Consider the following 26,665-nt stretch of genomic DNA (forward strand, 5'->3'; position numbering starts at 1 on the left):
TTTCCCTGCCTGGCTGCAGGCCACCTCTGGCTACCGAAATGCTCTGGCCGAGGCGGCGCCATGCACGGTCCTAGGCGCCAGGGGGCGCGCCTGCACCCGCTCGGGCCGCTCTGGCCCAACTCGTCTCAGTGGCCGCGGAAGGTGACGTGGACACGGAAGTGGTCGTCGTCGCAGCTGCACCGGTGGGAGCGGGGCGCGGGGATCGGAGTGCGTCCGGCGAGCGGACGGGCAGCGGCGGTCTCGCAGCGGCCGCAGCGGCGGAGGGCGCAGGCGTGGTCCGTTGGGTGCGCCTCTGCTGAACGACGAGCGACCTTTCAGCCTCTCCCCTGCCCGTCGAAGTCCCGCAGTCGGGGCCCGCTCAGCCGGCGTCATCATGACCAAGGCCGGTAGCAAGGGCGGGAACCTTCGCGACAAGCTGGACGGCAACGAGCTGGACCTGAGCCTCAGCGATCTGAATGAGGTCCCGGTGAAGGAGCTGGTCAGTATAGCCCCACAAGGCCCAGGAGCCTACTATGCTTGGCACTGGCCACTGCGTGGGCCGCCTCCTTTCTCAAGCCTCAGTTTCCCATCTTTAAAACGAAGTGGTGGAGGAATGCTAAGTGCTCGGTGGGTTGCTGCGTCCGGCCCCAGCGTTTCTGGGATGTACACGTGTCACTTTGGCGCTGTTCCAGAAGATAGGGAGGATTTGCCTGTCCGACCCTGGGCATTTTCAGGGCCAAGAGTGAATCTGTCTCCCTCTTGGGGGCTTTCACAGCGCCCAGTTACATGCAGGACCCCCGGTAGGAGCGGCCACGGGGTTGCTGGATGTATTTCAGAATGAATGAATGAATGAGTCGATCCGGGAAAGCAGGCCTCCTGATAGACCTGGGTGTGGCCCAGAACCCAGCTTTTCTAGGAAGCTGGCCATCCCAGCTGGCTACTCCAGCCTCGAGGCAGCCTTCCTTGAAGAGGTGAAGTCTCCATGCTTGACCCTGAACCTGGCAGGAATCCCTGCCGACTACCCACCCCACCCTAAGCTAAGGCCTGGGGCCCCAAGGAGATCACACATCTAGTTGCCATTGTAGAGCTGGGTCCTACGTCCCCTGCTTTTCTAAACCACCAGATCCCCATCCCCACCACTACCCTTCTGGCCTGCCTCACTTGGGATGGCCTACACTCTCCTTCCTTTCTTCCTTTACAAATTACATTTGCCCTTGACCCTTGGCCCAGTCTTCCCTTTATTGTGGCTTTTAATGTGGTGACTAGAATGGGATTCTCAGTTCATAACCCAGCTCCATTGCCTAATAGCTGAGTGCCCTTGGCAAGTTGGTTAACCTTTATGTCTAAATTTCCTCATTTATAAAATGGTACTAATAGTTTCCATCTCATATACTTTTTATGAGGATTAAATTGTAATGTAAAATGCATGGAAGGTAGCATGTGCTGATAGATGGAATTGTTATTGAGGTGTTTTTCTCCCTGTAGTATCCAAAACTTTTTTGGGTGGTCATACTTCATTTTGAGGACTTTTGACAGAAAAGTCAAGGTTGGCCCAAGGTCTTTAATTAAATGTTCACTTCGTTTCCCACCCCAAGAAGATGGTCAACATTGTTTTAGTCTGGCCTTAGGCTGCTCTCTGAAACGGTTTAGTCCAATGGTCAGTGCACATTATCTCCAGGGGGGAAAAATCTGGACACTGTGGAAAAATTGAGGTGGGCTGTGAGGGCCTCCTTTCACTCTGGCATTCACTCTGGCATACCTGTTCCTTCAGCCACGAGTTGGCCATCACATATGGGATATTCAGTGCCTTCTTTGAGGAAGGCCCTGAATTGGGGAATATGTAAATTGCAGAGATTTATAAGACATAGTCCCTCCCCCAAAACCTAGTAAGGGGAGTGATAGAGAAGAATTTTAAAGTGCTATGGAGAATTTCTAAGAATTGAAGTTTTCCTTTCTCGGAAGTTCCACAGCTAAATCCCTCCTCTTTGTATTCTTCCCTAGATCGTGGTTGACTGGCTCATTTTTTTTCTTTTATCCCCAGGAACATGGTACTTTAGTGATTTTTTTTTTTTTTTTTTTTAAGGCCTTTCTTAATCGTGGGAACTTTCTTTGGAAAATGAGCAGATGTTACTGAATCGTTCCAGGTGTTGGTTTGACATGTTTTTCTTATCTCTTCTAGGCTGCACTTCCAAAGGCCACCATACTGGATCTGTCCTGCAATAAACTGAGTAGTCTACCGGTAAGATTGGCAAGCAACCATGACTTCTGGAGCCTGGATGCATTGCCTTCCTGTTGCTGGGGGTGGGAGGGTCATAAGATATAATTTCAGGATTGGCCTACAGGCAGGCTCCAGCTAATCTGGGTATGTTGGGGAGGAGATGGATGGAGTGGCTTGTCTCAGAGGGAAGGGAATTGAGGTACAGGCCCATTCTAGCAGTGGGGAAGTCAGGCCACAGAAAACAACATCGACAGGATGCTGGCTGGTCACTTACAGGGCTCATCTTCTTTCTTGCTTTATTCCTTTGAAAAGTAATTTACCTCCCTATTGCACAGAGGAGGCTAGAGACCATTTTGTTAGTTGCTCTGCATTGCAGAGAGAAAGTACGAATAGTTTACCAGTCCCTCCATGCATCTTGTGATGAGACACAAAGCAGAATGTGATTTTATAAGACTATCTTATCATTATCCTCCCAAAGACTTGAATTACTTCATATTTGCTTTTTGTTGTTGTTGTTGTTGGGCACATCCATTCTGTGTCAAAACCTTTTGATTTTGCTTGCATCACTTTTCCCAGTTCTCCCTTTGCTCCCTTGCTCCTGGGCAGGTGCTAGATTCCTTCAGCCCCCTCAGCCTCTGCTGGGTAATGACTCCCTCCTCCATAGCACTGCTCCTGCAGTCGGGCCTGTGTTGCTGTCACTGCTGCCTCTTCCACCCTTCTCTCTGGCCATGCCACTCCTTGTTTTATCCCAGGGTAGATTCCCACTGGGTTTGGCTTAGGGATCAAATTCAGAAGTTGGCAGTTTCTTCTTTGGATCATTAGTCCAGTTCTCTCTTGGCATTCTCCTGAGCCTCTTACTGTCTATAGCATCTTTTCACAGTTCATCAAAACTATTTCTAACAGTTCAGGAAGCATCTGAGGTCCCACTTCTTCCAGGAAGTATTGTTTCTAATTAAAGAAGGGTAGCAATTCCTTGCAGCTTCACACCTGCTCTACACGTTGCCAGAATTATTCGGCGCCCCCAAGTGCACTTTTCAGTCTGACTGTTTTGTTGTCTGTCCCAACAATTTCCATTTTGCTTGGCAGTGCAGATCCCCTGGCATTTACAAGTCCCCAGAGAGCATGAGTAGTGCCTCATTAGCCAGCTAGTGCCATCACTTTCAGATGGGTTCTGAAAAGGTTGAATGTGGGGATGTTTTGGCATTTGCTGAAGAAGAGCTGGGTTATAGGCTGGGTGGGCCCTAGCCAGTCAGCCGGCTATTCCAGGAACACTCATTGAGCACCTGTGCAAAGTACTAGGCGCTGCAAGTAACAAGACTGAGATTGAGTACTCAAGGCTTAAACACTGTGTTTTGAGAGATCCTATGAAAGATGAAGATAGGGTGCTGTGGGAGGACAGAAAGGTTCCTTGTCACTCTAGTAGCAGTGTGGAAGATGAGCAGGAAGGAGAACAGAGGAGGAAGGGATGTACACATTTTTTTGCTAGATGGTACTATGCTGTCTTACGCGCCTGCCTCAGTCACGACCACTAGCAATGGCAGGTTTTCTCTCCATGTTCATGCTGGGAGGAAATAGCTGGTAAGAGGTAGAGCTGGGATTTATGCCTAGGTGCCTCTAACTTCGGGACTCCCTGGCAATTAAACCAAAGGGTGTGAGCCCCAGGCTTAAGTGGTCTCTCTCTGGGTCCTAGTCGGATTTCTGTGGCCTCACACACCTGGTGAAGCTGGACCTCAGTAAGAACAAGCTGCAGCAGCTGCCAGCTGATTTTGGCCGTCTGGTCAACCTCCAGCACCTGGATCTCCTCAACAACAGGCTGGTCACCCTGCCTGTCAGCTTTGCTCAGCTCAAGGTAAGAAGCCATACACCATGGTTTCACAGCCAGGCATGGCCAGGCCCAGGGACTGATTGTGCATGACCCTGAGAAAGGTAGTCAAAAATATTACCTTGCTGGCCTGAGATGGCATCCCTGGGGGTGGAACACAGAGGAGCTTCCTTCTTGCCCACTCTTCTACCTAGAGGGACAGTGTGTGAACTCAGGCTTAGTCTGCCTCTTTACCCATCTCTTTAGAACCTGAAGTGGCTGGACCTGAAGGACAACCCCTTGGACCCTGTCCTGGCCAAAGTGGCCGGTGACTGCTTGGATGAGAAGCAGTGTAAGCAGTGTGCAAACAAGGTGAGCACGGGGCTCCTGGGTGTCTCCTTCCCATGTTCCCCTAGGACCTTCCTCGCCCTCTTGTTTTTTTTTCTTCCAGGGCACTGATAGCTGTTGACTAAAGTGCTAAGGTCTCAGTGGAATTAGTCTGTTAAACCCTGGGGAGATTTGTTTCTATGTTTACCTTACAAGTACTAGAATACCACCATCTTCTACTTTATGCAGTACTTCCTTTTCTAAGAAACCAGGGCCTGGGCTGGGGGTGTAGCTCAGTGGTAGAGTGCTTGCTTAGCATGTGCAAGGCCCTGGGGGTCATCCCAGCAAAAAACAAATAAAAAACCCAGTAAATCAAATGAGTAAATGAGGAAAACAAACCAAAAATCTGCATTAGAACACTATGTTGATATTGGTTTTAATGGGAAAATAGGGATAGGGGCTATATAACCCTTTTGAGGAACAGTTATTGTGTGAGTTTTAATAAAGGTATTCAGATTTATAAATTTAGGTCTGTGGATACAACTGAGTGGTAGAGTGCTTGCCTAGCATGCTCAAGGACCTTTCAATCCCCAGCAGTTGGGGAGGGGATTTATAAATCTATACCTATAAACAGACAAGTCCAGTGCAGACATGGCATTTGATTATAATTGGGGTCATCTGATAGAGGAGTGAAGAACTACAGGCTTCTCACTAGGCAAACTTTGCTCTTGGCCAGTAACCATGACAATGTGCTGCCCTCCCTGCTCATTAAGAACAGTATTTTGTGGAGCACAATCACATACCTATAACCCCAACAACTCCGGATGCTCAGGCAGGAGGACTGCAAGATTGAGGCCAGCCTCAGCAATTTAACAATACCGTGTCTCAAAAAATAAAAGAACTGGTGATGTAGCTCAGTGGTAAAGTGCCCATGGGTTCAGTCCCTAGTACTATGAAGAAATAAAGAGAACATGGTGCTTTAGAAGTGATGTAAATTCTAAAAACTGACAGCAGCTACCACTGATTTTTCCTTGGTCCTAGATGCTTTGTGTATGTCATTTCATAGTCCTCCTAACTCTAGGAAGTAGGTATTGCTTCCATTTCTGTGCATACACTATAATTTAGCTCTTCATTCAGCAGATATGTTGGATCATATTAAATTGCTATTTCACAGTTTGTGGCTTACAAAAGTAGTTTTTATTGAGTGCAAAGGTCTTTTCTGCTCACACATCCCTTTCAGACATGACCAGGAAGCACCATGCATTGTGGATATGGTCACTGAAGCCACAGTCTCTGGCACTTTGGCTCCAGAGCTGCAGCACACCTGTAGGCATTGTAGAGGAGTGGGTTGGGCCAGTCAGAATGATGTTGCTGGTCTCTAGGACAAAATCTGTCCTCTGGGAGCTCATAATCTCCATTGGAGCAGTCTCTCCCATTTCTGAACTACCTGTGTTTTCAGATAATTAACTCCTGATGGCAGTACTTGTAAAAAGATAAAAAGGGACATCTCTTAGCCAGATCAACTGGGTAATCGTGCATTTGTTTAGTATTCAGATTTTGTATTCAGACAGAAGCTTTGATGCCCTTACCATCGTGCTTGCCCTTCTCCAGACCTGCACCTCTTTGCTGAGCAGCCATTTTTATCAACTCAGCTGTCTTGGGAGAGGTGTCACGTATCAAATGCCTCCAGTTACGTACACTCTGTGCTAGCCACATGGGATACCTATGGACAGGATAGTTGCAATCTTACGACTGAGGCAGGTTGCAAGGAATTACAGGGAGAAGGGTTCCCGAAGTAGTTAAAAACAGGGGAGGGTCAGGAAAGTGTATTGGAGGGAATGCTGTTCCTGCTGGTCAGGGAGTTTCTGAGAGGATCATATGAAATCATGCACTTGAGTGATTGTAGATGGCAGGACTGTCTATACATAATAGTCAATATTGTGTTCCAAAAATTTTTCCTGGCAGCTTTAGTGAACTGGATTTATATGACTCTTCTGCTACTGAGGTTGGTGTAATGACTTAGGATGCAGAAATGGGATTAAGTCATCTAGTTCTGCATTGCTGCCAGGGCCCCTGGTGATCTGGGATCCTGAAAAAAGCAGTCTTTTTTGAGACTTCCTGAGCAAACATGCACTTTGAATGTTACTACTTGGAGTAGTTCAGAGCCCTCCTTTCCTCTGACAGGTGCTACAGCACATGAAGGCTGTGCAGGCGGATCAGGAGCGAGAGAGGCAGCGGCGGCTGGAAGTGGAACGAGGTAGGTGGCTGTCCCCCATCTGGTCATCTTCCAGTCCTTATCCCAGCCAGTTGAGTCTTATGCTTCAGGTGCTGTGCTAAAGAGCGAGTGCTGATGGACAGTGTGGTGGTAGATGGTGTTATCTTTATCTGATGACTCTCTCTAGTCCTGACTTCTCCACTGAGCTCCATCCTTATTCTTAGAGGGTTAAAAGGCATCTCAGAAAAAATAATTTGAGAAAAGGTATCTCAGATATGGCTGAAGCAGACCCGTTTCCCTTCAGCCCTTTCCCAGTCTTCCCCCTAAACAAGAAGTCACTATCTTTGTAGTTATTCAAACCTAAAATAGGAAAGATGGGTCCCTTTCTTTTGTAATCAAATCTAGTCTGTCAGCAAGTCCTCTTGTGACACTTTCTCTACCTTCAGCACTACCTCTGAAAGAAGACTTGAATGTGCCATATCCATTAAACTCATCCTCACATGGCAGCCTGGGATATCTTTTTATTTTTGTTCTTATTTATTTTGTGTGGTGCTGGGGATTGAACCCAGGGCCTTGTGCATACTAGGCAGTGCTCTAACCTAGAGCTATACCTCCAGCTCTTGGGGGGATCTTTTTAAATAAGCAGTGCTACTGTACCCTCTAATGACATTCCATTGAATTTAGAATGAAGTCCAAATTCAGGTGTTGGGACCCACAGGCCACCTTGGCCTAATGTTGCCTGCCACGCAGTGCCATCAACTTAGCCACTGGGGCCTCTTCTGTTGCTTGGATACACTAACTGTGGCCTTGCCTTAGAGGCTTTGCTTGGTTCCTTTCCTTCAGCTGGCTCCTGGTTTGCTTCCTGTGATCCCTCATGTCTGATCCAGTGTTGCTGTAAGGTCACCCTCAACCCTTGCCAGAGCACCCAAACTCAAGTAGCCATCCTACTTGCCACCCTTCCCCCACCTCTTCTGTTGACCTGGTGGCACATCTATCTGTTTTTACTGCGTTCACTTATGGATCGTGTGTTTCTGTCTGTGCAGGTGCTAGAACCTGCCCTGCCTTTTCCACTGATGCACCTCAAGGACTCAGAACGGTGCCTGGCATGTAGTGTGTTCTGCTGACTGGCTGACTTTTGGTCCCCTTACCAAGGACTACATGGTTACAGAAGGGGTGCCTGCAGTACTGACTACGGGCAGTCCCTGAACTCACAATGCCCAAGTAATAGTGTCCCTTCTCCATGCCCAGCCACCATGGCAGACAAGCCCATGTTCACTCTGACCCCCTCTGGTTCGCTTCTCGATGGTGCATATTCTCTTGAAGCTAGCTGTAGTGGGTTCTTGGCATTCTTGGTGCTCAGCCAGAATGTGGAGCTGGTGTGGCTGTAGAGAAGCAGTGGAAAGCTCTCGTACTTACAGTACTGCTGTTCAGCTACATTATGATTCAGATAGGCTTTAAAGTCCTAAAAGGACATTTAACTACCATTTTGTGGCATTCGGGCTTTGGAAAAAATGTATTTTAGGCTTCCAAATAACTGATTTGGAAATGCAGTCTTAGAACCCAGTAATTTGGAAGTTGAGTGCCACATGTAAGCATACTTGAGCTGTTAAGCAAATGGAACATAGATTCCCAAGTTGGTAGATAACTGACAAATCATTTGTCACTTTAGAAAAACATTGCTGTTAGCTGTAACTCTAAATGTGAGTGATCATGGTCTTCTTACTTGCCCTCCTCCCCATGCTACATTGATTTCTAAAGTGTGGGAAGATAGCAGTCCTATAGGAGCAACCCTTTCATTGTTCCTTCTCTTCATGGCTAAGTTCTAGGAGGTTGTTGATTGCTCTGCCATTTGCTTTTTTTTTTTGAGGCTGGGCTCAAGTGACCCTTCTGCCTCAGCCTCCTATGTGCTGAGATCACAGGGTGCACCACCAGGGCTGGCTTGCTCTGCCTTCTGAAGTAGTACCTAATTCTAGAGGAATGCAGACCTGTCACCTGTGCTTGTCTTAGTTCCCTTTGTTATTTCACTCCAATCTCTCCTGCCTGTGGACAGGGTATCCCTTAATAATCCCTTCAGCAAGCCGAGAGAGATTTTTAGCAAGAGCTTACTTCCTAGAGAGTAGAATGATGGCTGGTTCCTTTTTCTATTTCTGGAGGGTTTTGTTTCTTTATTTGTTTTTGCTGCAGTGCGGTGATGGAGCCCAGAGCTTCACGAGTGCTAATAAGCAAGTGCTTTACCACCGAGCTACATCCCCAGTCCTCCTTTTTCTATTTCTTATGTGACCCATGACATAAAGCAAAAGGCAGCTGAATTCTAGCTTTTAATTATTGAGGACAGCAGGCTGCTGGAGGGTTGGTGGGAGAGGAGTCATGTTTGGGTATATTTTGTTGTAGAGGCAGAGAAGAAGCGGGAGGCCAAACAGCGAGCTAAGGAAGCTCAGGAGCGGGAACTGCGGAAGCGCGAAAAGGCAGAAGAGAAGGAGCGTCGGCGAAAGGAGTATGATGCCCTCAAAGCTTCCAAGCGGGAGCAGGAGAAGAAGCCCAAAAAGGAAGCAAATCAAGCCCCCAGTAAGTTTGCTGTCTGGGCAAAGTGGCAGCCCAGGGCAGACACGTGCATGTTTTCAGGCATGAATGAGTGAGCAAGCTCACAGACCAGTTACATAAACTACATTCATACCTGGGAGTAGTGTGGGTGTCTGAAGAGTGTGGCCACGGGGAATGGAGGACTCTCTGGGGGAGCTGGTGCTGGCTGGCTTGTTTCCCAGTGCCACATACGGGTGTGTCAGTTGTGTCCTAGAGCACCGTGGAGCAGGGAGTCTCACTTTCTCTAGGGCTGACATCCTAAAGCCTATTTTTTATTTTTTCTGATTATAAATAATATGTGTTCATTGCAGAGATTTAGAAATGATATAATCTCAGAAAACAGCAGTCACCTATAATACATTCCCAGTAGTAATTGCTATTTACAAGTGATATATTGTATTACCTTTTAGGTTTTTCATACGTGTATTATATAATGATGACATTCACAGTATTAGTAAATCTGGACTCTGTTCCCAAACGGGCAGTAGTCTATCCCTGCTGAACACCCTCTGATAAGCCCTTCCTGCTCCCAAGGGGCTTGGACCATCTTCATGTTACTAAGGAGAGTGTAGGAACCTGGGGACTGAGCTACAGGAGTCATGCAGAATGAGTTCCAGTTTCCAGGGTAGTCCCTTGAGATCCCAGGGATGAGACATTTATGTTATGGTCTCTGTGTAGCAGAGTCTTGAAGAGCTCTAATATCTATAAGACATCTTTCTCCTCAGGTCTCGAGGAGTGGCTGAGTGGATCTATCTGCAGGGAGACTTGCATAGACTATAGACAGTGGGTCTCCTCAAACTAACAGAACTTCATTTTGTCTCTTGTGACTTTATCTCTCCAGAATCTAAGTCTGGCTCCCGTCCCCGCAAGCCACCACCCCGGAAACACACTCGGTCCTGGGCTGTGCTGAAGCTGCTGCTGCCGCTGCTGCTGCTGTGTGTGGCCGGTGGGCTGGTTGCGTGTCGGGTGACAGCACTGCAGCAGCAACCCCTGTGCACCAGTGTGAACACCATCTACGACAATGCTGTGCAGGGTCTGCGCCGCCACGAGATCCTCCAGTGGGTCCTGCAGACCGACTCCCAGCAGTGAGCTTGTCCTCCGCACCTGCTGCCTCCCGGCCTTGGAGCTCGGATTCCTGTGGAATTGGCTTCTGCTGGACACAACCTTTTTAGCGTCAGACCTACCTGCCATCATCAAATGGCTGCCAGTTGGTACTTGAGACCTCCCCTTTGTAGGACTTCTTGTTGTTCCTTAGTCAGGGTTCCCTGGTGGAATGAGAAGAAATGGGAGGTGGGGAGGGATAGTTACCTGCATGCCTAAAGGAGTAGGCTTGGGGGTGGGGAGAGAGAAAATAGCCTTTTCTAGTTATTGTACTAAGCTGTGTAAAGGCAAGGCTTGTTTCTACTAAATGGTCAGCTGTCACTACATTTATACTTTTGTATGTCACAAACCCTTTCTTTCATTCCTCCCTGGGTAGCCCAGGCAGATCAGGAGGCAGTGTGTTACTGGGGACTAGGGGACCACCACATTCAGTAAATCCAGTCGAAATTGGGGAGGGGGTTACCTATTTCCTAAAAAAAAAAACTCTTGAGACATTCAACATTTTAGTGACCATCAAAACCTCTGGCTGTGAAAGGGACTTCACAACCCTCAGCCCCATGTAATGCTTGTAGGCAGAGGAACTGAGGCCTTCCATAACTCGCCCAGTCTCACAGATAGTGTAAGGTAGAACTAGACTCCCACTCTGGTATTCTTTCTTTCCTTGACATCATTTGGCTTCCTTTGTAAAGTTCAGAGAGAACAGAACTCACACCAGAATTCTGTCTCAGGCAAGGTGTAGATACTTCACAGTAGACAGAGTCATGACTCTATTCACGCCATCAGGGTCTTGGGCAGCTCCTGTGGAGTCCTGCCCTAACTTAAATAGCTTCCACAAAATGGCAGCAGGCCCGCTCCTTGCCTCAGGTTCAGAGCATTAACTCCCTGATTGCCAGGAAATGAGGAGGTGGATCTCTGCAAGGCTGCATTGTCTGTGACAGCTCCATTAGCACTAGGTGTGATTAAATACCTCAGAGGCAACCTGAACGCTCAGCTTCATAGACACTGAGGTTCAGAATTGTTTGATTCTAGACCTATAACAGAAGGGAAGGAATGAATGCAAACTGTAGGAAATGAAGGGAAATAAGTAGCAACAACGGAGCTGAAAAGTGGTGCATAAAACTAAAGACTAGCACAAACTAGGGCAGTACCGTCCATTCTCTTGGCTGCTAAATTAAGCATTTTCTTGCCTATGCTTCATCTTTTCACAACAGCTGGATGAAGGGATCAGAAGGACCATGTCTTGGTGCTCATTCACTGAAAACCCAATCGCAAGCTCCTTGCCTCTTCCCATAGGGAGCAAGAACCTGCTATAGTTTAGAGACGGAGGGCAGAGTCCAGCTTTTTAGCCCTAGTGCCCCTTCCAGGGTAGTTCTATCACTCATGACTGTCTTGGTACTGGAAGAAAGGACTTTGCTCTCTCCTCCCCCAAGGTAGCTGTGCCACGCAGGTCCACACCTTACTCAGAATCACTACACATTCCTTAGTCTTCCTCCAAGCTCCAGAGCCATTGGTATAAAATGCTTTATTGAAACTTAACACATAATACATAACAATGAGATATGAAAATACAGAAGTCAGCCTAGTTATCATAGTTCCTTTGGCCGGTTGAGGCAGCTCAGTGGCTGAGCCAACCTGCAGGCAAGAGTTCACTCCGACTTCGAGATTTGATGCTGATTCTTTTGGATTTCTACAATTATTAAATCCATGTCTGAGTGGTCTGTCTTTGTTCTTTTGTGTTTTGAGGGCTGGCTGGGGCAGGGGTAACAGCTGTTTTTGCTGGGAGAAGAGCAGAACCAAGTGTCTTGGCCTTCTGCCCTGAGTTCACAGGGAATACGACAAGTAAGGAGAGACTGGGCCACCCCCTGGCTAGGCCTCAGGAGGTGCTTCCAGTTAGGTTCTAAGGTTGAGGAGGTAGAAATCAGCATTTTATCCTTGTCCCTGTGGACTAGCATCAGTCAGCACTATCTAAAGTGAGATCTGGCTGCAAACTGGTCATCTGAAGGTAGACACGCCTAGACACCTCTGGCCCAATACGGCGGGAGGTGGACGTCACTCCTTCCCCGCGGCGCACCTGTATGTCTGCCAGCAAATTCTGGCGTTCTGGCTCCGAAAAACACCGCCGATAAGCCTGAAAGCAGTAAATGATCTCTTAATGCTGTACCATCCCCAGCTGTCCTCCATCCATGAACAAAAGGGTGGCAGGCTTGGTCTGGGGAATGAGAACCCAGGGTCCCTCTGGGTCAGCATGAACTGAGCCAACCCACACTGCTGACAAACGGCATCTTTGGGTCCTCAACAGGGCTGTTCATGGAAGTCATCTGGGGGGCCCTCTGAGGCCAAAGCAGGTTAGGTGACCCTAGAGCAGCATACCTCTACCAGGAGCCTTGGGGAGGGATAGGCATCCACAATAGCACTGGCCATTTCCAGGCTGACTCGGTTCAGCTGCTGAATCTGTCTTCTCCAGACTAGTGCCAGTCCCCTGCCAGTGCGGTCTACCTTCACCCCTCCAGCCCAGTCGCTCTCCAGGCAGAAGGAGAAGCTGTTTTCATCTCGGAGTGTCCTGCAGATAACAGCTGGGAAGCTGAGCTGCTCATTAGTCCTACACTTGTCCCTTCAAATAAGGACTGAAAAGTACTCTGTCCAGTGACCTGGAGGTGGATACAGTGTCATATCTGGCCAGTTTGAGCCTTCAATGATTTGAGCAATTACTTCATTTCCAAGCACAGCGTTAGTTGTGGTTTCCCTTAAAAAACTATAACTAGTCCCTTTCATTACTATAGAAGGTACCAGATTCTTCTGCTTGTAAGCTAAAGGAGAGTATTTTATTTATTGGTCCTGGGGACTGAACCCAGGGGCACTTTATCACTGAGCCACATTCCCAGCCCTATTTATTTATTTTTTTAATTTTTGATGGTGTTGGGGATTGAACCCAGAGCCTTGTGCATGTGAGGCAAGCACTCTACCAACTGAGCTATATCCCTAGCCCCTCCCTTTATTTTTTGAGATAGGGTCTTGCTGCTGAGGCTGCCTCAAACTTGTAATCCTCCTGCCTCAGGCTCCTGAGTTTTTGCTAGGAAAAACTAGCATGGCTGCAAGAATTAGCCTCAAAGGCAAGTTCCTACATGGAGGCAGCAGGCTTTTCTGGGGACACTCACTTGAAGGGTGCCTCAGCCACGGCCTTTGTGAATGTGCAGGCGAAGTCAGCCAGTTCTTTCCAGCTCTGCACAATCTGAACCTGGGCTTCGGTATGTAGCTGCAGATCCACCAACGCCTAGAAACCCCAAAAAAATGATGGACTGGAAGGGCAGAGAGAGACTAGTTGGAAGTGGTTCTCCCACTGTTCACAGAAACTGCACCCCAGCCTCTTAGCTCCTTATTTGATCCCTTCTCTCCTACTCAGGCCAGTATAGAAAGCAGTGTCTAGTGGGTAGTTTATTCTCTAGCAAACTGGATTACGTGACTAGTGAGCATCCACATGAACAGGAAGTTCTTACCTCTTCCACTTCTACCCTGGACACCACAGGCCCTGTGCTGGGCTCTCGTCTCTGCTGCTTCTCCTTGGCCTGTTTACTTGACGCTCCCTGTTTCCTTCTCCTTGGAGGATTCGGAGCCCTGGAGCAGGGGAGCAAAGTAAAGGACAGCACCTCCAGACTACACGCAGGCAGAGGAGTGTAAGAAAAGTGGACCAGGACATCCCACAGGGCTTCCAGGGACATCATCTTGCAGTGATTTATAGATGGAGTGAAGAAACTCACCCTTGTTGGCCCAAGAGCTGCCTCATTTAACACTAAGTCTCCAGGGAAAATCCAAACCTGAAGCATTTCTCATGATCCACAATCACCAACGATACAGCTTTCCCTGCTGTCCTTGCTGTGACGTCAGTTACAAAGCCTTGAAGTGTGTTCTTCCCTTTTCTGGCACTGCCTGGACTTCCCTGTGTGAAGGGGCGTTACCAGGTGCATTAACATTCCCACCTGGTAAGAGGGCTGCTCTGTTCCATGCCTCAGTCCCACTCCTCTGGCCCTACCCACCTGCTTAAAGTTGCAGATCAGGGACATAAAAGCTTCTGCCAGGAGTAACACAAGGACTGTCTGCTCCTCCACCCAGTCCTCTTCATCCTGCCAAAGGGCCCAGAACACAAGACAGAGAGGGAGATCAGCAGGTGTGGGGCCCCATGAGTGACCCAGGTCTTCCAGGTGAATGAATTCCCTGCCCCTTGTGCTGTTTCCTTCTCCCCTCACTCCCCCTTTTTTTGTGGTTCTTGGGATTGAACCCATGCTAGGAAAGTGCTCTACCACTGAGCTACATTCCCAGTTCTTTTATTATTTTATTTTGAGACAAAGTCTCACTAAGTTACCCAGGGTGGACTAGAACTTGTGATACTCCTGCCTTAGCCTCTCAACCTCCCAAGCAGCTGAGATTACAAGTATGTGCCACTGTGCCCAGCTTCCTTTTCAACCCCCCCCCAACCGAGTACTGAGGATTAAATTCAGAAGGCTTTATTATGAGCCACATCCCCAGCCCTCTATTAATTTATTTTAGTTTTAGTTTTGGGTACTGGGGATTAAACCCTAGGCATGCCCCCACCTTTTTTTCAGTGCTGGGTATCAAACTCAGGGCTTCAGACATGCTAGCAAGTGCTCTGCCACTGAGTTATATACTCCACAGGGTCGCTTTACTGCTGAGCCACATTCCTACCCTCTTTATTTTTTACTTTGAGGATAGGGTCTGACTAAGTTGCTTAGGGCCTTGCTAAGTTGCTGAAGCCATCCTTCTACCTTAGCCTTTCATATTGCTGAGATTACAGGTATGAACACTCCACACCCAGCTTATTTTATTTTTTATTTTGAGGCAGGGTTTTGCTAAGTTGTCAAGGCAGGAGGATCACACTTGCAATCCTCCTGCCTCACCCTCTAAGTAGCTGGTATTACAACCATGTGCTACCACACCCAAACTTTTTCTTCTTGACTGAAGTCAAGGTGGCAAGGAACAACACTAGTGATCCTGTTCCTCCCTAGCCCTCAATTCTTTAACCTTGGTGCACTGCACTTCTGAAACACTGAATAAGAAAGGAAGCACTGGGGTGCAGCTCAGTGGATCATAACCTGCCCTACAAAAAGAAAAAAGAAAGCAAACCCCAAAAAAGAAGTAGAAGAGGAGGAGGAGGAGGAGGAGGAGGAGGAGGAGGAGGAGGAGGAGGAGAAGGAGGAGGAGGAGAAGGAGGAGGAGGAGGAAGAAACGGGAAAATTGGCACATTTAAAGGGGCTGAGAAGCAACTGCCAATTTTTTGTGTGCATTTTGAATAGGGGAATAGAGGAAACAAATACACGATTGCACTTTGAAGGTAGAGGCTAAGAGTTGAATGGCCCTTATAAACACAGGTTGTGGGTGAAAAAAATCACAAGAGGAACCTCTGTGAGAATAACTCCTCTTCATAATAGCAAGGACGCAGTCAAAGCTGAGGCTGCTTCAGGGCCAACAATCCAACAGCAAAACAGTATAACGAAGAGACTGCGAGACTGCAGAGCAGGAATTTTGCAGAAAGGTTTCTGATTGGGTCCCTAAAAGCAAAAGCAAGACCCCTCAGATGGCAAAGTGTAGATGGCAGTAGCTCTGGGTTCTAGTTCTGGCTGTGGTTCTGAACTAGGCTTTTAAATTCTCTGAGCCTGTTTCCCAACCTGTGGTGTGCAGAAAATTCCTACTTTATAGGATAACTGAGACTGAGACAAAGAGAGGATACGGGAGTGCCTAGAAAGGATAAAGTGCTAGACAAATACAAGGGTTTGCTAATACCTTCAAATAAAAAGCATGGGTTATTGTTCTCAATTACTGAGAAAGTTACGAGATCCAGAAAGAGAGGGGGAAAAAAATCTTGTTTCGTCTCTAAACTCTTGAAAATGATGGGTGGAGGACTGGGATGCACATACTCAGACATGAGGCATGACAGGTAAAGTATAGTAACCTAGGGATCCTCAGTGGGGAGGGACATACACTGAAGTCTACAAAATGCTGGTGCTGGGTAATCCGAATTCCCACAACAGGAGGACTAAAGTGATGTAACAGTGTCCTCATTTTACACATGAGGTCACTGAGGCACAAAAATATGCGTAACCCAAATAACTTACCCAGAGTAGCAGCAATAAAACCAGGAAGTTGGGATTCAAAGACAGGCCCCTTTCCCAAAGCCCAGTTAGAGAATTAAGAATCCTATGTGGATTATCTTCCCTTGCCCCACTCTGCCTAAGGAGGTGATCTCTACAGACACCACAAGGTCCTCGTGTTCACAGGCTCCCAGGTGGGAACCCAAATAGGGGACTGGAAAGGAAGAAGGGTGTGAAATCAGGGTATTTCTTTCCCTGGTTCCCTCCCAGTGGAGTCCTTTGGCATTTGCTACACTTCTTCAGGAGAGGACATAGTTTCTCTGAAGGTGGCCTTCTCTCTATTTCTCTTGAGGGTTTTCTTGGGGTAGGTATTGGGGATTGAACTTAGGGGCACTTTATGACTGAGCTACATCTCCAGTCACTTTCCCCCCCCCCACAATAGAGTCTAAGTTGCATAAGCCCTTGCTAAGTTGCTGAGGCTGGCCTTGAACTTGTGATCCTCTTGTCTCAGCCTCCCTAGTTGCTGGGATAACAGGCATGCACCACCTCACCTGGCTTTATGTCTTCAAAATTCTGCTAACCACTTTCTCCTCTCATCCCTCAGGCTCAGGGATTGTAACTGCTATGCCAATGCCTCTAAACCAGAACGATTTTTCCCACAAAGGACATTTTCTAATTGTTACAACTGGGAGGGGTGTTATTGGCATCTAGTGGGTGGAGGCCAAGGATGCTGCTAAAAATTCTTCAGTGTACAGCCCCCACCCTACAGAGAATTATCAGATCTAAAATGTCAACCTTACTGAGGTGGAGAAGCCAGGAATTATGCTAGCAAGACCCTGAGCTGCTGTGCTGTCCCTTGTAGTTTCCTTGTTCCCTGCCCACGCCTTGGGAAGCAATCTCTTTATTAAATCCTCCTCAAATTATCCTAAACTGAGTATGCCATCTGCTTTTCTGAAGCAGCCCTAAATGATGTATACCCTTTAAAATAAAAGCATTATTTACCCTGTAATCCTAAAAGGTAGAAGGGGAGAAGAGCCATTAGCCAGAAGACCCCTACCTCAGCCAATCCTGCCCGTCTCCTCCAAGTGATACTGCAAGGCACAGCCTGTGCTTCAATTGCACAGCAGCACTCCATGGACTGCAGAGCTCCCAGGAGCTGGCCCCCACCTTCCATCTGTAAAAGCACTGCAACAGATGGGAAAGAGCCTATCAGTGGGTGGTCCTGAAAGCAGACAGTTCAGCTCAGGGTGAAGACAGATGCTAGGAGAACCTGGATCCAGCACCACAACGATGTGCTTTAAGCATTCCTCTGGCCTCTGGGCTTTCAGCCTGTTGACCAGCGTTGCCTTCTTTTTTTCCTGTTGTCTTGGGGTGCTTTCCTTCCGGCCTGCTTTTTCCTGCAGCTGGCATCTCTGCAAGTCTCTTCTTGGAACATTCTTCCTGTGCTTGGTTCTCTTCTGGGGCGGGGGGACATCAGAATTTGTTTTGGTTACTTCCAGGCTATTGTTCTGAACAAGGTGGGTAAACTGGTAGGCTGGAGGCTGAATGCATGGATTGTCTAAGACAGGGTCCTGGTTACCTAGTACACTCCTCTCTAAGGTAACATGGAGGGGAACGTCAGGGATCTTTGAAAAGGGCTGTTTTTTCCAGTCACTTGATGCTTCTTCATTATTTTGATGATTCAAAACACTTTTAACTGGGGAACTAGAGTGTTCAGAGTTCAACTGCTTGTAGGTCAAAAACTTACACTTAAGCCTCTCAGCTAGGGGAACAAATTCCTCTTCGCTCTCACTTCCACTACTTAGTACTCCGACTGGTTTTGTTTGTGTGAGAGTTTCATCAGTGTCTGAGACAGGTGGTGGATCTTTCAATCCTGGTGATAAAGGACAGGAGGCCTCAGAATCTGAGGAGTCAATCACTACAATCTTCTCTGCCCTTTGAGGCTGCCTCCTCTCTGTTGAAGATGGTTCCTTCTTCAGAAAGGAAAAAGTTGGCAACTCCTCGGAATCACTCTCACTGGATTCTAATGACTTCATTACAGCCACCAACATGTGCTTTCAAATTAATTGCCTAAAAGGAAAAGACATAAATGGTAGTGTCAATTCAGTTCACTAGACATGTTCTTATCACCAAGCTTCATGAAAATAAATGAGCCAGGTATGGTGGTGCATGCCTGTAATACCAGCAACTCAAGAGGCTGAGGCAGGAGGATTACAAGTTGGAGGCCAGTCATGGCAATTTAGCAAGACCCTGTCTCAAAAGAAAAAAAAGGTCAAGCTTGTAGGTCAGTGGTAGAGTCCACCCTGAATTCAATTCCAAGTACCATCAAAAAAAAGAAAAAATTTCAGTTTAGGGGGAGTAGCTCAGTCGTAGGGTGCTTGCTTAGTATGCACAAGGCCCTGGTTTTCATCCCCAGTAATGCAAAAATAAAATGCACACTTTAGTGGTTTTCATACATTCAGTGTTATGTAACCATCACCACTATCTAATTCCAGAACATTTTTATCACTGCAAAAAGAAATTTTATAGCCATTAAGAAGTCATCACCTTAGCCAAGTGTGGTGTGAATACTATATCTCCAGCAACTTTGAGAGGATGAAACTAGAGGATCCCAAGTTGAGGCCAGCTCAGAGAGACCTCACCTCAAAATTAAATAAAAAAGCTAGGTACAGCACTAGTCTACATGTGCACACCCCTGGTTCAATCTCTAGTAAAGCAAAAAAAAGTCACTGCCTTGACAACCAAAAATGCTTCTATAAATTTGCCTATTCTGGATATTTCCTACAAATGGAATCATACAATATGTGGCCTTTTATGACATGCTTCTTTCACTTAGCTTCATGTAATATTCCACTGTATGACTATGCCACCTTTTGTTTATCCATTCATCCCTCGATGTACATTTAATTCCTTTCCTTTTATTTACTATCATGAATAATGTTATTGTGAACATTCACATACAAAGTTTGTGTGGGTTTATTTTCACAATTCTCTTGTGTATATACTTAGGACTGGAACTGCTGGGTCACAGGCAAGAATCATTCTTAGAACAAACACTGTGTATGGACCTAAATAACCCCTGTAATCTTCCTGGGTCTCATTTTTCTTTTTCAGTATAATATGGCTTGAAAGAATTAAATGAAATAATGTATTTACCACGCTTAGCACCATCTAGCATTTTTTTTTTACTAAGTAAGTTTAATATTACTAGGGAGGGGTCCTGGGTCTCAGTTCTCCTGCCAAATGACGGAGTGGGACAGGCGGACCCCTGTGGGTCAAGCTCCGCACCGCGGAGGCCGGCGGTCCGCTGCAGAACTTCCCGCACGCCCTGGCCACCAACCCCTCTGCAGTCGTGCCCAGGCCCGCAGCCTTCACCGCGGAAGGTCCATATCCCGCAGAGCTCACCTGCAACTTCCCGCGCCACTCTTTCAACTGGCACGTATAACCCGGAAATAAATCTCCCGGTAGCGGAAGCAGATTTCCAAGACCGGAAGCGAGTGTGAAGCAATCATGGCGTCGGCGCTTCTGGCGCTGAGGACGCGGGCAACTAGTAAGTGGGGTGCTGTAGTCTTTTCGGGGCGAACCGGGAGGGAGGCCGGGAGTTGGAAACTGACCCCGAGGGTGGCCTTGGAGGCGTTGGGGTCGTGCGAGGGTTGAGGGGGTTGCTGCCACTGATCACGTGACAGGTCTTGGGCGCTCCTACGCGGGGCGGGGAAGGTTGGGGAAGCACGTGTCCTTCCTCTATCTGGAACACCGAGAGAGGACTTCCTTGGCGGTTGGTGACGCAGGCACACCGCTTCCCCTCTCTTGGTTTGTGTGGATCCTTTTATCCATGGAAAGGACTGAGTTCAAACAAAGTTAATCCATTTGTTCAACAGATTTAGGTCGTTCTCTGTGCCAGACACTGGTGAGTGTTAAGAATATCAGAAGAAAATATGAAGACATGGTCTCTAGCCGCTGGGCAGTTCTTGCTAGTAGATGGATCAGTAAGCATATATCAGTAAAATAGTTGATTTTTACAAGTGCCATGAAGAAAGAGAATATGTGCATCCTCTTTTAGATTGAATTGTCAGGAAAGTCCTCTAAGGAAACCTCTGAGGTTTAGACCTAAAGAACAAAAGGAGGCGGGGCAAGGTTGCACACGCCTGTAATCCTAGGGAGGCTGAGGCTGACCAGTCGTTTCCAGGCCAGCCTTAGCAACTTACTAAGACCCTATCTATAAATAAAAAGGGCTGGCCCTTACTATCTCATTTCTCCTTACCAAATCCTTACCAAATCAAACTTGGGATTCTCCTGTCTCAGTCCCTTCAGTTGCTGGGATCCTTTTCTGTTAATTCTTATCCGTGCTCCTTTGTTCGAGCTAGTTTCTGTTCTCATGAAAACTTCAGAAAGCTAGGCTTCCAAAATGCTGAATAAAGAGGCTGCAGACACTCAAAAAACTTCCCTACAGATGTTTGCATAGTACTCAAACCATGACTGAGTCTGGAGATCTGAAAGCTAGGATTGCTGTTCCTAGGTTTGTCGTACAGCAAGAGGCTTCCATGTTAGTATGAGTTTGAATTCATTGTCTTTTTTAAAATAAATGCCCTACCTTCTTGGTCTTGCATTTGTTCTTATTAATTTAAAATAAATGCCTTTGAGCACTTTAGGATGAGGTCAGATTAACTTCTTACATTGTATTGATCTTGGTTGGACTTCTGTTTGATGTACTTTGGAAAGAAAGGGAACAACTTGCTAAAATGTCCAGAAGCCTGTGGAAGCCATGCTCCACCAATTGCGCTTTTTGTATGCAGGTATCTGGTTGCAGTGGGTGAATGAATAGCTTCAAAACGGTGGGGAAGCTGCAGCTGAGGCCGCTCTGGGTGTCCTGTTGTTGGCCTGTCTGGGTTGGCTGTGCCTCTCCATGGGGTGTGAGGGTGAGTGAGGCTCTGAAACAGGCAGTGCTGTGGTGTCCTCTTGCCGGCTTTTTTGGTTTTTTCAGTAGGACTGAATGGCCAGGATTCAGAACATGTGATTTTTTCCCCCCCATTTATATTTTCCTATTCTCCCCACATCTGTACACCCCACTTCCCAGCGCGTACATGCACACACATACACTCCTATGCCCCTACCTCAGGCAGCACTTAATCTCCAGACAGTACAAGAAATGAATGGTCCCCTGTTATGGGAGAAGGCCAAAGGACTTCCAGGAATTCCTTGAAATCTAACACTTAGCATTTCTGTTCCCCTCACACATCTTTCTTATTTCCCCTGTCACCTTTTAGCTTAGCAAATGGGCCATGGAGGCAGAGAAAGATCTAACAGTGTTTCTGTTTTCTCTGCAGTTACAGCCCTGTTGAGCCCTCCTCCAGCTATAACTCTTGCTGTCAGAAATGCATCTAAGAAGACCGGTGGTAGCTCCAAAAACCTTGGTGGAAAGTCACGAGGCAAACATTATGGCATCAAGAAAATGGAAGGTGAGAATGTGTTTTAGCTTCCATACTTCAGTTTAGGGCTGAAGTATCTTGAAGACGAGTAAGTGTGAACTTTAGCAATGAAACTAGAGTGAAGAGGCTGCTGGGTAGGGGATTGGGCACTGCTTGGACCATTTGGCAGTTGTTTCTGTTGAGGGACATGCTTAGAAGTTGGTATGCAGCACTTTGGCCAGCCAACATGTTTTCCTAGAAGTTTGCTGTGCTGTCATATCACTGGGGCTGAGAGCACACTTGTGGACTTCTCTTCTAGGTCACTATGTTCATGCTGGCAACATCCTTGGGACTCAGCGCCAATTTCGCTGGCACCCAGGTGCCCACGTGAGTTGCTTGGGGGCCCTCCCCTCCCCTTTTTTCTAGGACCACCTTTCTGTCCCTAAATACAGTAATGAAAACAGTTGCATTTATTGGGTGCTTACCATATGCTAAGCATTGTGCTTATTCCTGCCCTTACTATCTCATTTTTCCTTACCAAATCCCTGTGAAGTGGGATTCACAGGTGAAATGCCAAAAACCTAAGAGAGTGGCAGGGCCTAAGTAACAGGGTTGTCTAACATTAGATGATTGCACATCCTATGCTTCATTTTCTTTTCAGTGGGAAATAGGAGTGGGTTATATAATTTGATATATGGGGCAACTGCAGCTACCTGAGCACTGAGAAGCAATATGCTTAAGCTATAGTAATGCAAAGGTGGCAGTTTTAAATGTTTTTAAAAGGTACGTGTTTTTAAAAGTTCTTAATAATGTACAATTCTAAACCAGGCATGGTGGTACACATCTATAATCTCAGCTACTCAGGAGGCTCAGCAGGGAGGTCACAAGTATGAGGGTAGCTGGGGCAACTTAGGGGAGACCCTGTCTCAAAATTAAAAAAGAAAAAGGGCTAGAGATTTAGCTCAGTGATAAATACCCCTGGGTTCAATCCCCAGTACCAAAAATAATATTTTTTAATAATAATGCACATATTATGACTGAAAGGAGCTTTTAGAATTAAATTCAGATTTAAAATCAAATTCAGTAAATTATTTTTTCTTCTTCTGTTAAAAACTAATAATGGTGGCTGGGGTTATGGCTCAGTAGTAGAGTGCTCACCTAGCATGAACGAGGTACCAGGTTAGAGCCTCAGCACCACATAAGTGTAAAATAAAGATATTATGTCTACCTAAAATTTCAGAATAAATATTAAAAAAATTTTTTTTGAATAAGTTGTGGCTCAGTGGCAGAGCATCTGTGAGGCACCGGGCTGGATTCTCAGCACCGTATATAAATAGATAAAATAAAGGTCCGTTGACAACCAAAAAAATATTAAAAGAAAAAAACTTGAGTAAAACAACAATAAGCAGTGTAGTGAATAGGGAGTCTGCCTAGCTGTGTTTGCCTTGGTGTTACGTTAGCCTAACGTTTTGGTTCTCCTTTCCAGTCCTCAGTTCAAGAGGGTGAGATGCCTTGTGAGTTCAGATATTTTCTTTTTTTTTTTTTTGAGTCTTAGGAAATTAAGTTCATTTATTCATTTTTCATGATTTCTAAGATTTTTCTTTGCATAAACCTGCTATGTGGTTGAAAGGTAGCTTGAATTTAGTAAAAACAATTCACTGTGTGTGTCAGAAATTCGATCCATACCAGGCAGGGATTCCAATTTCAGCAGGTTGGGCTTAGTTCATGAGATAGAAGAGTTCTTTGTTAAAACAGAACTATACTGTACCCTTCACGTTATTTTAAGTAATAATTTAGTCCCCTCCCCCTTTTTTAAAATCATCTACCCTTCCTCAGTTTAGTTTCCTTTGTAATTAAGCTTCCCACCTCTTTGTTGTGGGTAGGACGTTTTTGTTTGTTTGTTTTCTAGTGCTGGGGAGCAGATGATAGCCAAATGTTCCACATTCAGCCATACCCCCAGCTCATTTATTGCTAATTTTAATAGACACAGAAAGGCTGATAGTAATCTGTAATTATTTCAGAGATGCTAATTTGAATGTGAATTGATTTCATATGCAGTAGCTTTAGTTTTTAGAATTTAAAAGACTTTGGATGTGTGGCTAGAGAACTCTTGGAACTTGCTAAAATAACAGTGGTAAGAGCTAACATTTTTTGAGTTCATAGCATTCTAAGCTCTTTGTGACCATGAACTCATTTAGTCCTTAAGATGACCTATAAAGTAGTTAGTATTATACTGAGACACAGTAAAGTGGGATCTTAGTGCTTAGTAGTTGTCATCTGAAAAATGGGACTGAGAATAGTACGTAATTCACAAGGTCAGGATTAAATGAGTTGATATATATGTATACATATCTGTGTGTTTGTACGTGTATGTATACATATATTTGTGTATGTCATTAAACACCAGTTTGATGTACATTTTCATTTATATAAAGTTCAGGCTCTATCATAAATATAGATTGCCAGGCATGGTGCTACACACCTGTAATCCCAGCGACTCGGGAGGCTGAGGCAGGATTATAGGTTTAAAGCCAGCCTTGGCAAAAGTGAGGTGCTGAGCAACTCAGTGAGACCCTGTCTCTAAATAAAATATGAAATAGGGCTGGGGATGTGGCTCAGTGGTCGAGTGCCCCTCAGTTCAATCCCTGGTACCAAAACAAAATAAAACGCGTGTGTGTGTGTGTATAATCAATGTTATATGGATAATGTATATTTAATATAACAATAACAATAAAGACATTAGCTACTGTAGTGCTTAAACATAGTAAGCACTGTACTAGCTGATGTCATTATTATTGCTTTATTAACATACATTATCTATAAAATACTGATCTATATTTTCCATAGAGCCTGGACTGTCTATAAATGAAAATGTACGTTAGACTGGTGTTTAATATGACAATTCTTTTAAAGTATTTTAAAGTCTAAATAAAGCATGTTCGTAGGGACAATGATTTGAGACATTTTCCCTGGGTCTGGTTTTGGGATCCATTCAGTGTGGCTTCCAACCAGCATTCTGACCCAGCAGCCAACAGATTTGGCTGTTGGAATTTTCTTTTTCCTCTCTGTTACGGAGCAGAAGGCAAAAAAGTACTAAGCAGTGGGAAGGGAAACATGGAGTTCTCTAAACCTCACCATTCAGCCCCAGGACCTGAATCTTGGGGGGAGGTCTATGTGGAGGCTCTAGGATGTACCACCTGGCTCCCCATCCAACTAACCAAGACTATGTGTTGCAGGTGGGGCTGGGGAAGAGGAAGTACCTGTATGCCCTGGAGGAGGGGATAGTCCACTACACTAAAGAAGTCTACGTACCCAATCCCAATAACTTGGAGGCAGTAGATCTGGTTACCAGACTGCCCAAAGGTGCTGTGCTCTACAAGACTTTTGTCCACGTTGTTCCTGCCAAGCCTGAGGGCACCTTCAAACTTGTAGCCATGCTTTGAAGTCCTGGTTGAGGGCTTGGAACAGAGACTGGAGCCCAGGTGACAGGAGAAGGTGATACCAGAAGTCAAGTATTAGGGTCACAACAGGGCCTCTGAGGAAGAGGTCTGTTGGAAGTTGACTCTGCAGGAGACTCGGATGACTGCTGGGATGCCTTTTGGGAGACCTGTCCTGGGCCTAAATAAAGCCTGCTGGAATCATGAATCTGTGCTGTTTGGGGACAAACTTAGATGTAGCTGCTTACTGCTTTGTTGGTTCTTACCCATGTTCTCTTGTGTACACTAAAGGGAGATAGCAGGAAGGAATCCTGTCAGAGTGAGGAAATGAAAAGGGGGGCTTTGTTTTGAGGAGAGGGTTACATTGGCACCATTTCCCAGAGGAAAAGAAAGAGGTGAGCTTGGTATCCCAACTGCTTTCCCTGTGTATCCCCTAAAAGTCCAGGGGCTGGGTCCTGGGAGGGAGAGAGGGCAATAGAGGAAGCAACACAGTTGTATTCTCTCTTAAAGCCACATGCAAAGGAGCAGGCTTTAGCCCCAGAGATGGCTACACAGTAGGCCCCTGCCTCTTTGAATCCAGAGCAGAGGGAGCATGTGGGATGTCAGGAGGTTCAGTCAGGCCCCATCTGACCTGGAATACCAACGTCCTTCCAGTGGTGAGGCAGGTAGGTGACGAGTGACTTCTTCCCGCTTACCACAATAGCTAGACATAGTAAGCCCACATTCTTCTCTGGTTCTTAATTTATCTCAAACCACATAGCAGCAAACAATCTGGCTTTGGGAATACTTACTGAGGACCCAGAGCAGGCTAGGGGCAGGCATTCACTGTCAACCCAACCAAACACTTAAAAGGCCTAGCAGGGAGATTGCAGCCAGGGAGGGTAGCCATTCCTGGCGTTGGGCGGTAGGTGGGGTTGGCTGCAGTCCCAGAGAGGAGCTTAGAGTCCAGTGGCTTTTTTCTGAGGACTCTCCTCTGCCTATAGGCATGGGCTCCAATTATTTGGGGGCAGAGAAGTCTTCCTTTTCTGAAGTTTCACCTTGAACTTGTTGCCTTGTTCTCTCAAGACATGACCCTGGATTCCCCACTTCCTGTAGATCCTAGGCAAATGTGACCTGAGGTTTGTGGGGGTCCACTTTGGCATTTTTCCACGTGAAGTACCAGAAGGGCCCAGTAGAGCTAGTCCTTAGCAAAGGAGGTTGGTGGGGACTGTCTCTGTAGGCACAATGCTGTATCTTCAAGGCCCCTAAAGAAATAGGAAGGGGCAAGATGGGGTCACTCCCTTCTACAGTGATGTTTCCCTGAGCAAGGCAGGTGGCTGCCTCTTGGGATGGGTCAGCAGAACCACATTTGGGTGGTAGTGCAGACAGTGGCAGAGCCTCCTCATAACTTGGTGGCAGTTGAGTGATGGAAGAACAAAGGTATTGGCTGTATACTTACCTTTTTTTTTTTTGGAGTGCTGCTTTGTGTTCTCTCCCGCAGCAACAGGTCTTTCCTGGAAAT

At 46.5% G+C, this 26,665-nt stretch overlaps 3 protein-coding genes across 4 annotated transcripts; 2 read left to right on the forward strand and 1 right to left on the reverse strand.

The window, feature by feature from the left end:
* Positions 1–132: 132 nt before the first annotated feature.
* On the forward strand, positions 133–11,939 carry Lrrc59 (leucine rich repeat containing 59). Its single transcript, XM_027924603.2, has 7 exons — positions 133–478; positions 2,159–2,218; positions 3,888–4,046; positions 4,266–4,370; positions 6,510–6,582; positions 8,932–9,105; positions 9,962–11,939. The coding sequence occupies exons 1-7, from the start codon at positions 374–376 to the stop codon at positions 10,207–10,209; spliced, it is 924 nt and encodes a 307-aa protein (XP_027780404.1). The 5' UTR covers positions 133–373; the 3' UTR covers positions 10,210–11,939.
* Positions 11,725–19,801, reverse strand: Eme1 (essential meiotic structure-specific endonuclease 1). Its single transcript, XM_027924601.2, has 9 exons — positions 19,728–19,801; positions 17,593–18,392; positions 17,380–17,507; positions 14,253–14,339; positions 14,034–14,155; positions 13,716–13,833; positions 13,377–13,492; positions 12,592–12,781; positions 11,725–12,349 (listed from the first exon to the last, which is right to left on the reverse strand). The coding sequence occupies exons 2-9, from the start codon at positions 18,371–18,373 to the stop codon at positions 12,173–12,175; spliced, it is 1,719 nt and encodes a 572-aa protein (XP_027780402.2). The 5' UTR covers positions 18,374–18,392; positions 19,728–19,801; the 3' UTR covers positions 11,725–12,172.
* Position 19,802: 1 nt separating this feature from the next.
* Mrpl27 (mitochondrial ribosomal protein L27) lies at positions 19,803–25,372 on the forward strand. 2 transcript variants are annotated; one of them, XM_027924605.1, is made up of 5 exons: positions 19,812–19,872; positions 21,116–21,238; positions 21,647–21,778; positions 22,047–22,114; positions 24,964–25,372. In XM_027924605.1, exons 2-5 carry the CDS (start codon positions 21,226–21,228, stop codon positions 25,168–25,170), a joined length of 420 nt encoding a protein of 139 aa, XP_027780406.1. In that variant the 5' UTR covers positions 19,812–19,872; positions 21,116–21,225; the 3' UTR covers positions 25,171–25,372. The 2 variants fall into 2 exon arrangements, with proteins under 2 accessions (XP_027780405.1, XP_027780406.1); XM_027924604.1 differs by lacking the exon at positions 21,116–21,238 and having other exon boundaries at positions 19,803–19,872.
* Positions 25,373–26,665: the final 1,293 nt, after the last annotated feature.

The sequence above is a fragment of the Marmota flaviventris genome, chromosome 17, assembly GCF_047511675.1.
Source record: "Marmota flaviventris isolate mMarFla1 chromosome 17, mMarFla1.hap1, whole genome shotgun sequence".
In the NCBI taxonomy this organism is placed as follows: domain Eukaryota; kingdom Metazoa; phylum Chordata; class Mammalia; order Rodentia; family Sciuridae; genus Marmota; species Marmota flaviventris.